Source organism: Hemiscyllium ocellatum, chromosome 47, assembly GCF_020745735.1.
Source record: "Hemiscyllium ocellatum isolate sHemOce1 chromosome 47, sHemOce1.pat.X.cur, whole genome shotgun sequence".
In the NCBI taxonomy this organism is placed as follows: domain Eukaryota; kingdom Metazoa; phylum Chordata; class Chondrichthyes; order Orectolobiformes; family Hemiscylliidae; genus Hemiscyllium; species Hemiscyllium ocellatum.
The window spans coordinates 12,222,620-12,234,291 of NC_083447.1; the positions used below are offsets into that span (position 1 = coordinate 12,222,620).

Consider the following 11,672-nt stretch of genomic DNA (forward strand, 5'->3'; position numbering starts at 1 on the left):
GAGAAACCCATCTGGTCACTAATGGGAAGGGAGCTGTTGTCTTTACCTGGCCTATGTGTGACTCCAGACCACAGCAATGTGGCTGGCACTTAACTGCCCTCTGGACAATTAGGGATGGATAATAAATATTAGCCTGACTAGTGACGCCCACATCCTGTGAATTAATTTAAGAAAAAGAGTTCACTGGTGATTGAACAATGTTCTGCGCTATTGACAACTTTGAAGCAGTCGATGTTCATATGCGAAAAGATCTGGACTATATTCAGGCTTGGGCTAAAATGTACCAAGAAACAATTGTGCCACGCAACTGGGCATTGGTGAGACTTCACCAAGACCATACAGTACAGTTCTGCACACCCTACACTGAGAGGGACATACTTGCTTTGGAAACAGTTGAGGAAAAGATGATGAGGGTGAGGGAGGGAGTGAGTTGGAGGATTTTTAGGGACATTCGGTGCCTTTAAAGAGGGTGTTCCAGGATTTTGAAAGAACAGCAATGTATTTCCAAGTCAGGATGGTGAGTGGAGGGAGCCTGTAGGTTGTGGTATCCCGTTGCTGCTGGTACCCTTCCAAATATCCAGTCCCTTATCCTGCGTATGTGACCCCATAGTTCTAGATTTCTTTGCTAAGGGAACCATTTTCTCAGTGTCTCCCCTCTGCAGCACCTTAAGGCTTTTCAGTGGTTAAGCTTCTTATAATGACTGACTGCTGCCTCTATGCCCATCATTCTGAGGGGAAATGCTGCTCCCAGCAGTTCCATGGATTTGGAGCCAGTTGGAGTATGCAACAAAAAGACCTTCATTTATATAGCACTTCTAATATAATAAAATGGAGCCTTATAAAACACATGACTCCAAACCATGTGTTAGAGATAGTAGGTCAGATAATCTAGTTTGACCAAAGATGGAGCTTAATAGAGAAAGTGAGGTTGAGAGATTTGGGGAAGGGAAACTCTAGAGCTTGGCACATAGGCAACTCTCAGAACAGGTGCTTCATGGGGTTCGATACAGAGTAAAGCCTTTCTACACCTCGCCCATCAAACACTCCCAGAACAGTGACAGGATGGGGTTCGATACAGAGTAAAGCTTTCTCTACACAGTCCCATCAAACACTCCCAGAACAGTGACAGGATGGGGTTCGATACAGGGTAAAGCTTTCTCCACACAGTCCCATCAAACACTCCCAGAACAGGTACAAAGCGTAGGGTTAGATACAGAGTAAATCTCTCTCTCCACTTTCCCCATCAAATAGTCCTAGTACAGTGACATTTTGACAATTGGTTTATTTTCCGAGTGGACTGGGACTAGGAAGACAATCAAATGATTCTTGTACGTTTGAATTTCACAGTGTATTCTGTGATCTTATCCGTCCAGGTACATGCTGGAGAGTGTATTGAAGGAATATCGCCCAAGGAATGTACCAGAACTCCCGGCTGTCTCAATGCTATTGGCAACATTAAAGGAGCAGAGAAGGATTCACAGACTGACACTCACCGAGCCGGCCTTGGCGAATATCCGTGCGGTTGACCGAATCCACAAAAAACTGGGGCGTTGAAAACAGTTCCTGTAATTTGAATTAACATTGAACTTTTTAAGCTTGCTTTACTATCTGCACACATTTCAGACTTCCACAGTGATGGAAACGCACATTCCTTAGCTCCAAGGACAGATAGAATTCCCTAAACCCCAGCATATACTGACACACATCCCATCGTCCATCGTCGCCTCCTCCCCGGACGCTGTGGAAATACTGAAGACGCACCCCTCCCACCCCACCATTCCCCCACATTCACCATCAGCCCTCAAGGACTGCGTGTAAATACTGACACACACCCCCACCTCCCCCCCCCACCCAACCCAGCACAGCCTCCCTATGGGGTCTCTGTGTAAATACTGACACACACCCCCACCTCCCTCCAACCCAGCACAACCTCCCTGTGGGGTCTCTGTGTAAATACTGACACACCTCCCCCCACCCCAGCACAACCTCCCTATGGGGTCTCTGTGTAAATACTGACACCCCCGCCCCACCTCCCCCCACCCCAGCACAACCTCCCTGTGGGGTCTCTGTGTAAATACTGACACACCCCCCACCCCAGCACAGCCTCCCTATGGGGTCTCTGTGTAAATACTGACACCCCCACCCCACCTCCCCCCACCCCAGCACAACCTCCCTGTGGGGTCTCTGTGTAAATACTGACACCCTCCCCCCCCACCCCAGCACAACCTCCCTATGGGGTCTCTGTGTAAATACTGACACACACACCCCCACCTCCCCCCAACCCAGCACAACCTCCCTGTGGGGTCTCTGTGTAAATACTGACACCCCTGCCCCACCTCCCTCCAACCCAGCACAACCTCCCTGTGGGGTCTCTGTGTAAATACTGACACCCTCCCCCCCCACCCCAGCACAACCTCCCTATGGGGTCTCTGTGTAAATACTGACAAACCTCCCCCCACCCCAGCACAACCTCCCTATGGGGTCTCTGTGTAAATACTGACACCCCCGCCCCACCTCCCCACCTCCCCCCACCCCAGCACAACCTCCCTGTGGGGTCTCTGTGTAAATACTGACACACCCCCCACCCCAGCACAGCCTCCCTATGGGGTCTCTGTGTAAATACTGACACCCCGCCCCACCTCCCCCCACCCCAGCACAACCTCCCTGTGGGGTCCCTGTGTAAATACTGACACACACCCCCACCACCCCCCAACCCAGCACAACCTCCCTGTGGGGTCTCTGTGTAAATACTGACACCTCCCCCCACCCCAGCACAGCCTCCCTATGGGGTCTCTGTGTAAATACTGACACACACCCCCACCACCCCCCAACCCAGCACAACCTCCCTGTGGGGTCTCTGTGTAAATACTGACACACTCCCCACCTCCCCCCACCCCAGCACAACCTCCCTATGGGGTCTCTGTGTAAATACTGACACCCCCACCTCACCTCCCCCCACCCCAGCACAACCTCCCTGTGGGGCCCCTGTGTAAATACTGACACACCCCCCACCCCAGCACAACCTCCCTGTGGGGTCTCTGTGTAAATGCTGACACCTCCCCCTACCCCAGTACAACCTCCCTGTGGGGTCTCTGTAAATACTGACACAATTGCCCCCGCAGTCTCCCTATAAACACTGACACTCCCCCTCCCGAGTCTCCCTGTAAATACTGGCACCTTATTATTATATGAAGAGGACCCGGGTGTGGGGAGATTGTCGGGCGGCTGGTAATTGGTGCTTTGTTGACACAATGCAGTGCAGAATCTCCCAGTCTGGGACAGTTAACAAGGATAAAGTTGTAATTTGAGAAAGTCCCTGAACTCTGACTGACTCCTGTCTCTCTGTCCCTTCAGTCTAACCCACTCCGTCTTCCCCAGTCTCCAGGTTACCGCGCTGTGATCGACCTGATCCCGGATCTTACACTGGCTCGGACCCACTCGATCCCCGTTTCCTTCACTGGTCCCAGGGACCCCGCGCCTGCAGGAAATTTGGGATCTTCGAAAAGTCTCCGGTCCCGCAGCAACTGGCTGCGGATCTGCTCGAAGTCCTGCCCCTGGAACTTGACCGGGTTCTCCCGGCTCCCGGCGCTGTCCGCCCGGGGAGGTTTCTCGGGTTCCTCCAGGAGGGAGGGGTCAACGTCTTCCAGCATCCCTGAGTCCGTGTTCCCCATCGCGCTGTCCTGCTCCTGAGCCGAGCACCCCTTCAAGTCACAAGCTCCCCGTCTCTCTCTCTCTCTGGCTTTCCCTTCTTCCTCCTTTAATACCCAGTCCCTCCCTCTCTCTCTCGGTCCCTCCCTCCTGCTATCACCCTCTCTCCTTAACCTCCATTCCTTCCCTCCTCCCTCCTTTCCTCGCCCTTCCCTCCTAATCTGCTGCTCCCCCCCTCCCTCACTCCTCTCCCCTGTCCCTCCTCTTTTCCCCTCTCCTCAAACCCCTCCTTACCATTCAATCCCTCCTCCTCTCCCAAACCATTCTACTCTCCCTGTCCCTTTCGAGTCCCTGACTTTTTATCACTTTCTGTCCCACCCTTTACCCCCTCCCTGTGTCTCCTTCATTCCTCCCTTTACCCCCTCTCTGTGTCTCCTTCATTCCCCCCTTTACCCCCTCCCTGTGTCTCCTTCATTCCCCCCTTTACCCCCTCTCTGTGTCTCCTTCATTCCCCCCTTTACCCCCTCCCTGTGTCTCCTTCATTCCCCCCTTTACCCCCTCCCTGTGTCTCCTTCATTCCCCCCTTTACCCCCTCCCTGTGTCTCCTTCATTCCTCCCTTTACCCCCTCCCTGTGTCTCCTTCATTCCCCCCTTTACCCCCTCTCTGTGTCTCCTTCATTCCCCCCTTTACCCCCTCCCTGTGTCTCCTTCATTCCCCCTTTACCCCCTCCCTGTGTCTCCTTCATTCCCCCCTTTACCCCCTCCCTGTGTCTCCTTCATTCCCCCCTTTACCCCCTCCCTGTGTCTCCTTCATTCCCCCCTTTACCCCCTCTCTGTGTCTCCTTCATGCCTCCCTTTTCCGCTCCCTGTCTCATTCTCATCACTCCCTCTCTCCTACCCCCTTTTCCTCCATCTTCCTTGTGTCCTTTCCTCTCATTCAGCGTCTGTTTATCTCTCCTTCCCTCCCTTCTCTCCCCCCTTTCTCTCTCTCCCTCCCACTCTCTCATACCATCCCTCTTTCTCTCCTTCCCTTTCCCTCCTGTCTTCACAGGAAGATATTTTCTGATCTTGTACTCGTGTTGAGGTCAGAGTCACACACACACACACTGTTGGCTGAGGAAGCCTCCTTTATTGCACTGTTTCAGATGCAGTTATAGGTTCTTTTACAAATTCAAACTTGAAGATTAGAGCACAGCAGTGAACAGGCTAGCAACATCCCACTGTGATCAAGAATGACAGAGATTTCAAAATTGTAGAGTTCCTCTTTGCCCTCCTTTTCTGAAGTGGCACAATTACCACAACATAACACGTTGAGGATCTGTCGACAGTGAGGTTGAAAACCATCAGAGAAAAACTGAACTTCCCTCTAAGCCACTGTGAGATATTGTTAGCCACAATTTTATTCAGAGGAAAGTATCCCCTAAATAGAGAAAAAAAATGCAATGATGTAGCAACTTTTACCATTGCAGGGCATCCCACTGCACATTGCAACTTGTAGTGATTTTCTAATCAACCTGTTCAGAGATTCTTATTTCACACCTCTTGAACTTGGGCCTTCTGACCCAGAGATAGGGACACTGCATCATGGTGGCCCACTTTGCACTTTGTGAACTGTCAGAAACACAGTGACCAATAGCAACTTCGGTGTAGTAATGCCCAGATACTGCGGTTGGCAGAGTCTCACAAACGAGGTAAGTGCATGACTAAAACTGAGCCACCTCAGCAGGGTCAGATCATGGTTGAGGTTTAGTCCAAGGGCCAGTCTCCTGTGCTGGGTGTCAGTACTCACTGGCTCACAGAAAGCATTTGGATGACTGTGACCGCTGGAGTAGTCTTAGAGAAATCCCAAAGCAGATCATTTCTCCCCCCCTTTATTCTTTCACCCTGGCGACACTGGCCAAGCTAGCATTTATTACCCATCTCTAAGTGCCCTTTGATTATCTCGCTTGGGCATTTCAGAGGGCAGATAAAACTCAACTAAATTGCTGTGGAGACTGGAGTCACATGAAGGCAGGTCAGGTATGGACAGCAGATTGGCTTGACAACAAATTGACAATCGTTTCATAGTCACCATTTTTAATTTCCGATTTATGATTTGGATTGAAATTCCACCAGCTCCGTGGTGAAATTTGAACCCACTCTCCAATTGCATTATCACTGCGTCACCGCCTTCCGCCTGACTCTATCATAAAATTCTTTCAGTTGGCCCTGCCTGTTGCGAAGCGTCAATTTTCTTTATGTTACATTCTGCAACTGGACACAGGGCCAAAAGTCCTGAGAGCAATGCTTTTTTTTGACTTTTTTCAGTAATTTGTATATTTACAATAGAGTCGTACAGCACAGACTGGACTAACCAGTACCATGCCGACCATAATCTCAAACTCAGCTAGTCGCACCTGCCTGCGTTTGGACCATATCCCCTCAAACATTCGTGTACTTATCTAAGGATCTTTTAATTGCTTTAACCTTTCGGATTATGTTGAAAGAGCAGAGTACAAATGGGACAAATTGACGCTTCATCAGGACAAGAAATGTTCAGGAAAAGGCCAGCTACAAGGAAATGGTCTGTGATGAAATGAAAGACAGGAGAGGTTATATAATAGAAAGTTCAGTCATGCAGAGCGCAGGGTGGAAATACAATAAAGCAACAAAAGAACTATTTAGATCAGTCTTTGAAAACTGCAAACAGACGAAACCAGTTTCACATTAAGGAGACAGAATGGCGACGAGAGAGATTATGGCCTGACATTAATTATCCCATTGTTGGGTTCAGAAAGCTATGAAGTAACCAACTGAAAAACAAATAGATGCTGCTCCTTGAGTTTGCACTGACTTTCGTTGGGACACACCAGCAAGCTAAGGTCAAGGTGGGAGCAGGTTGGGAACCAAGGTGTTCTGCTGAATGGTCACCTCCTCCCGGGGGGGGGCTGACCACACTGGAAACAGCCACCAGGGAACGCAACGGACGGCCTCCAGAAACCCCCTGGTAAGTCTGGGGGACCTGGTGTGGGAATCCTGCTGTGGGAGGTGGTGGAATTTGAAATCAATAGAAGTTTGGAATTAGGAGGTAAATGATGACTGTGAATTGATTGGTCAGGAAAAAAATGCCTGTGGCTCACTTATATCCTTTAGGCCAGGAAACTCCCATGCTTACCTGGTCTGGCCTACATGTGACTCCAGGCCCACATTGTTGTGGTTGACACTTGACTTGACCCTCACCCTATGAATGAGTTTTTTAAAATGCAGAATACTGAAGTACTGTTTAACTATGAAATATGTGTACAAATGTCAGTTTATGTTCTCAGATGTTATATAGATGGGTTTTTAAGGACCAGAGCTTGTGGAGTGTAACTCGATTCCCCCCTGTAAAGTCATTTCTGATATATTTCCATTATAATTCCCATCTCTTGTGTTTTTCAGGGATATTGTTGAGCATGATATTTACCAGTAGGTGGCAGCACAACAGGAGACAGGGATGATCTGGCCCTGCCACGCTCTGGGCTGATTGCTGGATGTCATTGTCAGGGTATATAATGGACAGTCTGCCCACTGTCTCCAGCCTTGGTGCTGCCACCCAGCTGGGACCTCTCCCCTGTTATAAGCCCGACCTTCTGCCAGAGCTGCAGGGACACCATTGGAGGAAGGATGCTAATACAGAGTAACACATTGTTTACATAGGCTTTTAAACATGGATTCCACAATTAAATAATAGGAACAAAGATTATTGGGAATTGCATGCAGCTGTAGTATTTTTAATATATCATACCTTTTGATGTTTAAGTTCATATGTGATGAGCACCATTAAAAAAATACCTACATGCTTTTTCACCCACTCTCACAGTTGTTGCATTTTGAGGACTGGTGTTTCCAGCCCATCACTGAGTCACCACACCTGGAAATATCATTTACAACCAGTGGTTTGAAAGATTCAAGATTTACACAGAACCCCTCGCTCTGAAAATTTCTGATCCCTTTTATTTCTTTGATGGAAGTTGAGCATCAGCATCTGTGTAGACTCATCCACATGCTCAAACTTGAAAAACAGCTAAGTCAACAAGACATCAGACATGCAGACATGTATGAATCTCTTGGCGGGGGCGGGGGCGGGGGCAGGGGGGGAGGGGAGAGACCAGCATAGCGGGACCGTCCCTGGGCTAGCGATCCAGAGGCACATAGGGATCCGGGTTCAATTCCCGACTCAGGCGACTGACTGTGTGAAGTTTGCACATTCTCCCCGTGTCTGCGTGGGTTTCCTCTGGGTGCTCCGGTTTCCTCCCACAATCCAAAGATGTGCAGGTTAGGTGAATTGGCCATGCTAAATTGCCCGTAGTGTTAGGTAAAGGGGTAAATGTAGGGGAATGGGTGGGGTTGCGCTTCGGCGGGTCGGTGTGGACTTGTTGGGCCGAAGGGCCTGTTTCCACACTGTAAGTAATCTAATAAGGGTCTGGGGGTGGGGATTGAAGCCCAAATGAAAGCTTATCCTAAGTGAACAATTATTGATGGTTGTGAAAATCCATCCAGTTCACTCATGTCCCTTTAGTGAAGGAAATCTGCCCATCCTTACCTGGTCTGGCCTACATGTGACTCCAGACCCCACAGCAGCTGTCACCGTCATAGCTGGGATGAGCCACAGATGCTGATCTTGCCACTGACGCTCCACTGCCATCAAAGAAATAAAAGGGATCAGAAATTTTCAGAACGAGGGGTTCGGTGTAAATCTTCAATCTTTCAAAACCGCTGGTTGTAAATGATATTTCCAGGTTTGGTGACTCAGTGATTGTGAGGAAGGATTTTCACCTCTACACCCTCAACCCTTTCTGTATGAGCCCCTCATCCTATGACTTTATACTCTAACCACTCTCTATCTAAAGATGTCACCTAACACTCTACTGCAGTGGGTTAAGGATGCTGTAATATCTGATATAAATAAGGCATCTTTTAGAATGAGGGAGGTGGGAGGCAGGTGGGAAAGTGGAGCTGAGGTAGAAAATAAGCTACAGTTATATCAAATGGCAGAGGTCCTAGTTCTTTTGTTTTGTCGACGACAACTGTCTCTGCCCTCATCTAATCCCTCCACCCTGTAATTCCCTCTCTGAACTCTCAGGCCCCTTCACTCACAAGCCCTGGCCTCCTTACAATACCCATCCTTCACCCTCTTCCAGACCCAAAGGCCCCTCAGTCTAAATTCTGATCTTATTCATCCATAAAACTGTGTTCCCACCTTCATCCAGGTTCCCATGAGGTATTGCTGTTGTGAACAGGCCAGTAGGCGGGGCTGGAAGCATGCCCTGCATTAAAAGATAAAATAATCTGTAGGGGAGTCCCTTGAGCCTTGGGCCAAGGGGCAAATGCAGCCTTTTAAAAAAAAAAGTTCGATCCCTGTGCTCTGATTTGTGGGCGGTTAAGACTCTCGATTGTAAAGATTAATTGCATTGTTGGGTCCGGGAGTTCGCTCAGTGGCTACAGGTTCACCTTTGGGTCCACTCATTCGGCTTTGGGTTTGGATCCTGGGAGCTTAGCCTGGATTCTGGAAAGAGAGAAAGAGAGACCGACTGAAGAGAGATGGAGATTCCTCTGGTTAAAAACAAAACGCTGCTTCCGACAGCAGCGTGGAATCAGCCAAGAAAACGTCTGGGGCTGGGGTTTGGGAACGGACACGTTTGTCTCTTGGACAGTGGAGATGGGTCAGTGGGGGGAAAAGAACGGTCAGGAGGAGAGAGGGTCAGTGAGAGAGGGCCAGTCAGTGGGTGGGTTAGTCTGTGGGTGAGGGGTCTGTGGGGGGAGGTCAGCGGAGAAGGGGGTCAAAAAGGGAGGGAGGTGAGGACAGGCAATAGGAGAGGGGGTGAGTGGGGAAGGAGGCCAGTGGAGGAGGGGTTAAGTGGGGAGGCGAGTGGGATAAGTGGATAGTGGGGAACATTCGCGGAAACCAGTAAAGAGAAGTGTACTTTGCTGTGAATTCCTTGATCTGTCCTGTCACCAGCCCCAGGTACTGGTTGATGTGAACCTGATGGAGAGAAACAGGAGAATCAGTAGAAGTCACGAAAGTTAGTGAGATAGGGGAAGCCATTCTTATCACCCAGCCAAAGCTCCTTATGCAGCACAGATCACTTACACACACACACACACACACACACACACAGACGTACAAATACAGAGACAGACAGACATGCAAACACAGGCACATACTGCCTAGCAAGGGGATATTGGAAGGAATCAGCAATTCGATGGTTGCCCTAATGGCACTAAGGCCAATCTCTGCCTCCTGCTACATGTCAGTCTTTGTGGGTTATACACGCCTGGTAAAGGGCAGGATGCTGAGCTGGAGGAGGTAGCTCCAATACATACCTTGTGTTTCCGATACACCAAAGGAACAATGAAGATAGCAACTGTCACTGAAAACAAGAGAAAACAACATCAGGGCATGCGCAGTGTTTTTTTTAAAAAAAACTTTATTCAGCCGCAGAATGTGGGCATCACCGACAAGGCTGGCATTTGTTACCCATCCCAACTCGCCATTGAATGAACTCGGTTTGATCAGCCATTTCAGGGGGCAGTCCTGACCCAATGCAATGGGTATGGAGTCACGCCTTGGTAAGGGTGGCTAATTTCCAACCCTAAGGGATGTTAGTGAACCAGTTGGGTTGTTAAAAATGATAATCAGTGACCTTTAACGTGGTCACCATTACTGAGAGGAGCTATAAATACAAACATGAGGACAAGTGCAGGCCAATCGGCCCATTGAGTCTGTTCCACCGTTCAATAAGATTGTGGCTGATCTGAGTTTAACCTCAACTCTACATTTCTGCATATCCTTGATAATTTTTCATCCCCCTGGTCATCCTGATGAAGGGCTTTTGCCCGAAACATCGAGTTCGCTGCACTTTGGATGCTGCCTGAACTGCTGTGCTCTTCCAGCACCACTGATCCAGAATCTGGTTTCCAGCATCTGCAGTCATTGTTTTTACCTCATCAATTATACAGGTCTATCATCTCACTACACAGACAGAGGCCATTTGGTGCATTGACCCCATGCTAGCTCTTTGAAAGAGCTCTCCAATTGGTCCCAGTCCCTTCTTATTTTGCTCTTTTACTGACAGTTCGACAATACTTTTCCACTTCAAGCGTTTATCTTGTCAAAGTTACTAAACCTATAAAGGCTACTTTCAGAGGACATTCTAGCTCCCCCTGTCGCTTTGCTGGGAGAATTCCCTCGAATCTGGGAGAGGCCCAAAGGTTCTGTAACGAATCTCCCTATTTGTAGAGTCTTGGACAAACAACTTTGACAATGTGAACTGGGCAGCAGAATTCCTGGGGGTTGCCTGAAACTCGCTCAGTGAGAGACACAGCATCTGGTTGAAGCTGGTTCCCTTCGGTTCCTATTGGGTCTGCTTCAGACGGTGCATTCCTTAACAAGTCACTGCACAAAGTCAGCGAAATCGATGCAAAAGCCCTTGTTGAAATGCAAAGCATTAAGAGGAACAAAAGTGTGAAATTCTATCTGAACCACTTCACTAATTAAATCATGTTCAGCTTCACCTTACCTGAGGTCAATTTACCCAGCAGAGGGAAGGATAGCTTCTGAGCTCTTCCTGCTCCATGATCCAGTTTCAACCAGACTGATCCAGTTTCAACCAGATCCTGTGTCTGTCACTGAGCATGTTTTAGTCAGTCATCCTCCTCACCCCCAGCCCCCCAATCTAACCACCCCAGGAATTCTGCTGCCCAGTTCACATTGTTTGTCCAAAACTCTGCAGATGTGATCATGGGGAGAATCCTTACAGAACCTCCAGGCCTCTCCCAGACAGGAGGGAATTCTCCCGGGGGAGCTGGAATGTCCCCCCTGGAAGTTGGCTGTGTAGATTGAGTAACTTTGAGAGGCGCGCCCTACTCCTTACCCAGAATAGTGAGGGTCAGGCCATTCAATATGGCCCCGACGTATGTCAGTAGCCACAGCAGCACTCCGAACTGGAAAAGAGAAAGAGAGACACACACAAACTCAGCAACAAATCTTTCCCACAGTGAGA

The 11,672-nt window shown here is 49.1% G+C and overlaps 2 protein-coding genes across 5 annotated transcripts in view; both read right to left on the reverse strand.

The window, feature by feature from the left end:
* The window catches only part of capn12 (calpain 12), a 43,952-nt gene extending 40,193 nt beyond the window's left edge, over window positions 1–3,759 (reverse strand). For both annotated transcript variants that reach the window (XM_060856127.1, XM_060856126.1), the window contains exons 1-2: window positions 3,423–3,759; window positions 1,494–1,563 (exon numbers count right to left, since the gene is read on the reverse strand). In XM_060856127.1, the coding sequence (XP_060712110.1) occupies window positions 1,494–1,563; window positions 3,423–3,671 (319 nt within the window). In that variant the 5' untranslated portion in view covers window positions 3,672–3,759. The remainder of the gene's footprint in view (window positions 1–1,493; window positions 1,564–3,422) is intronic.
* A 998-nt stretch (window positions 3,760–4,757) lies between these two features.
* LOC132836603 (reticulon-1-A-like) overlaps window positions 4,758–11,672 on the reverse strand; it is a 22,605-nt gene continuing 15,690 nt past the window's right edge. The window contains exons 4-8 of one of the 3 annotated variants that reach the window (XM_060855995.1): window positions 11,544–11,613; window positions 9,994–10,040; window positions 9,594–9,652; window positions 9,121–9,175; window positions 4,758–5,068 (exon numbers count right to left, since the gene is read on the reverse strand). In XM_060855995.1, the coding sequence (XP_060711978.1) occupies window positions 9,133–9,175; window positions 9,594–9,652; window positions 9,994–10,040; window positions 11,544–11,613 (219 nt within the window). In that variant the 3' untranslated portion in view covers window positions 4,758–5,068; window positions 9,121–9,132. Of the gene's footprint in view, window positions 9,176–9,593; window positions 9,653–9,993; window positions 10,041–11,543; window positions 11,614–11,672 lie in introns of all 3 variants that reach the window. The other 2 variants (XM_060855994.1, XM_060855993.1) reach the window with 2 other exon arrangements.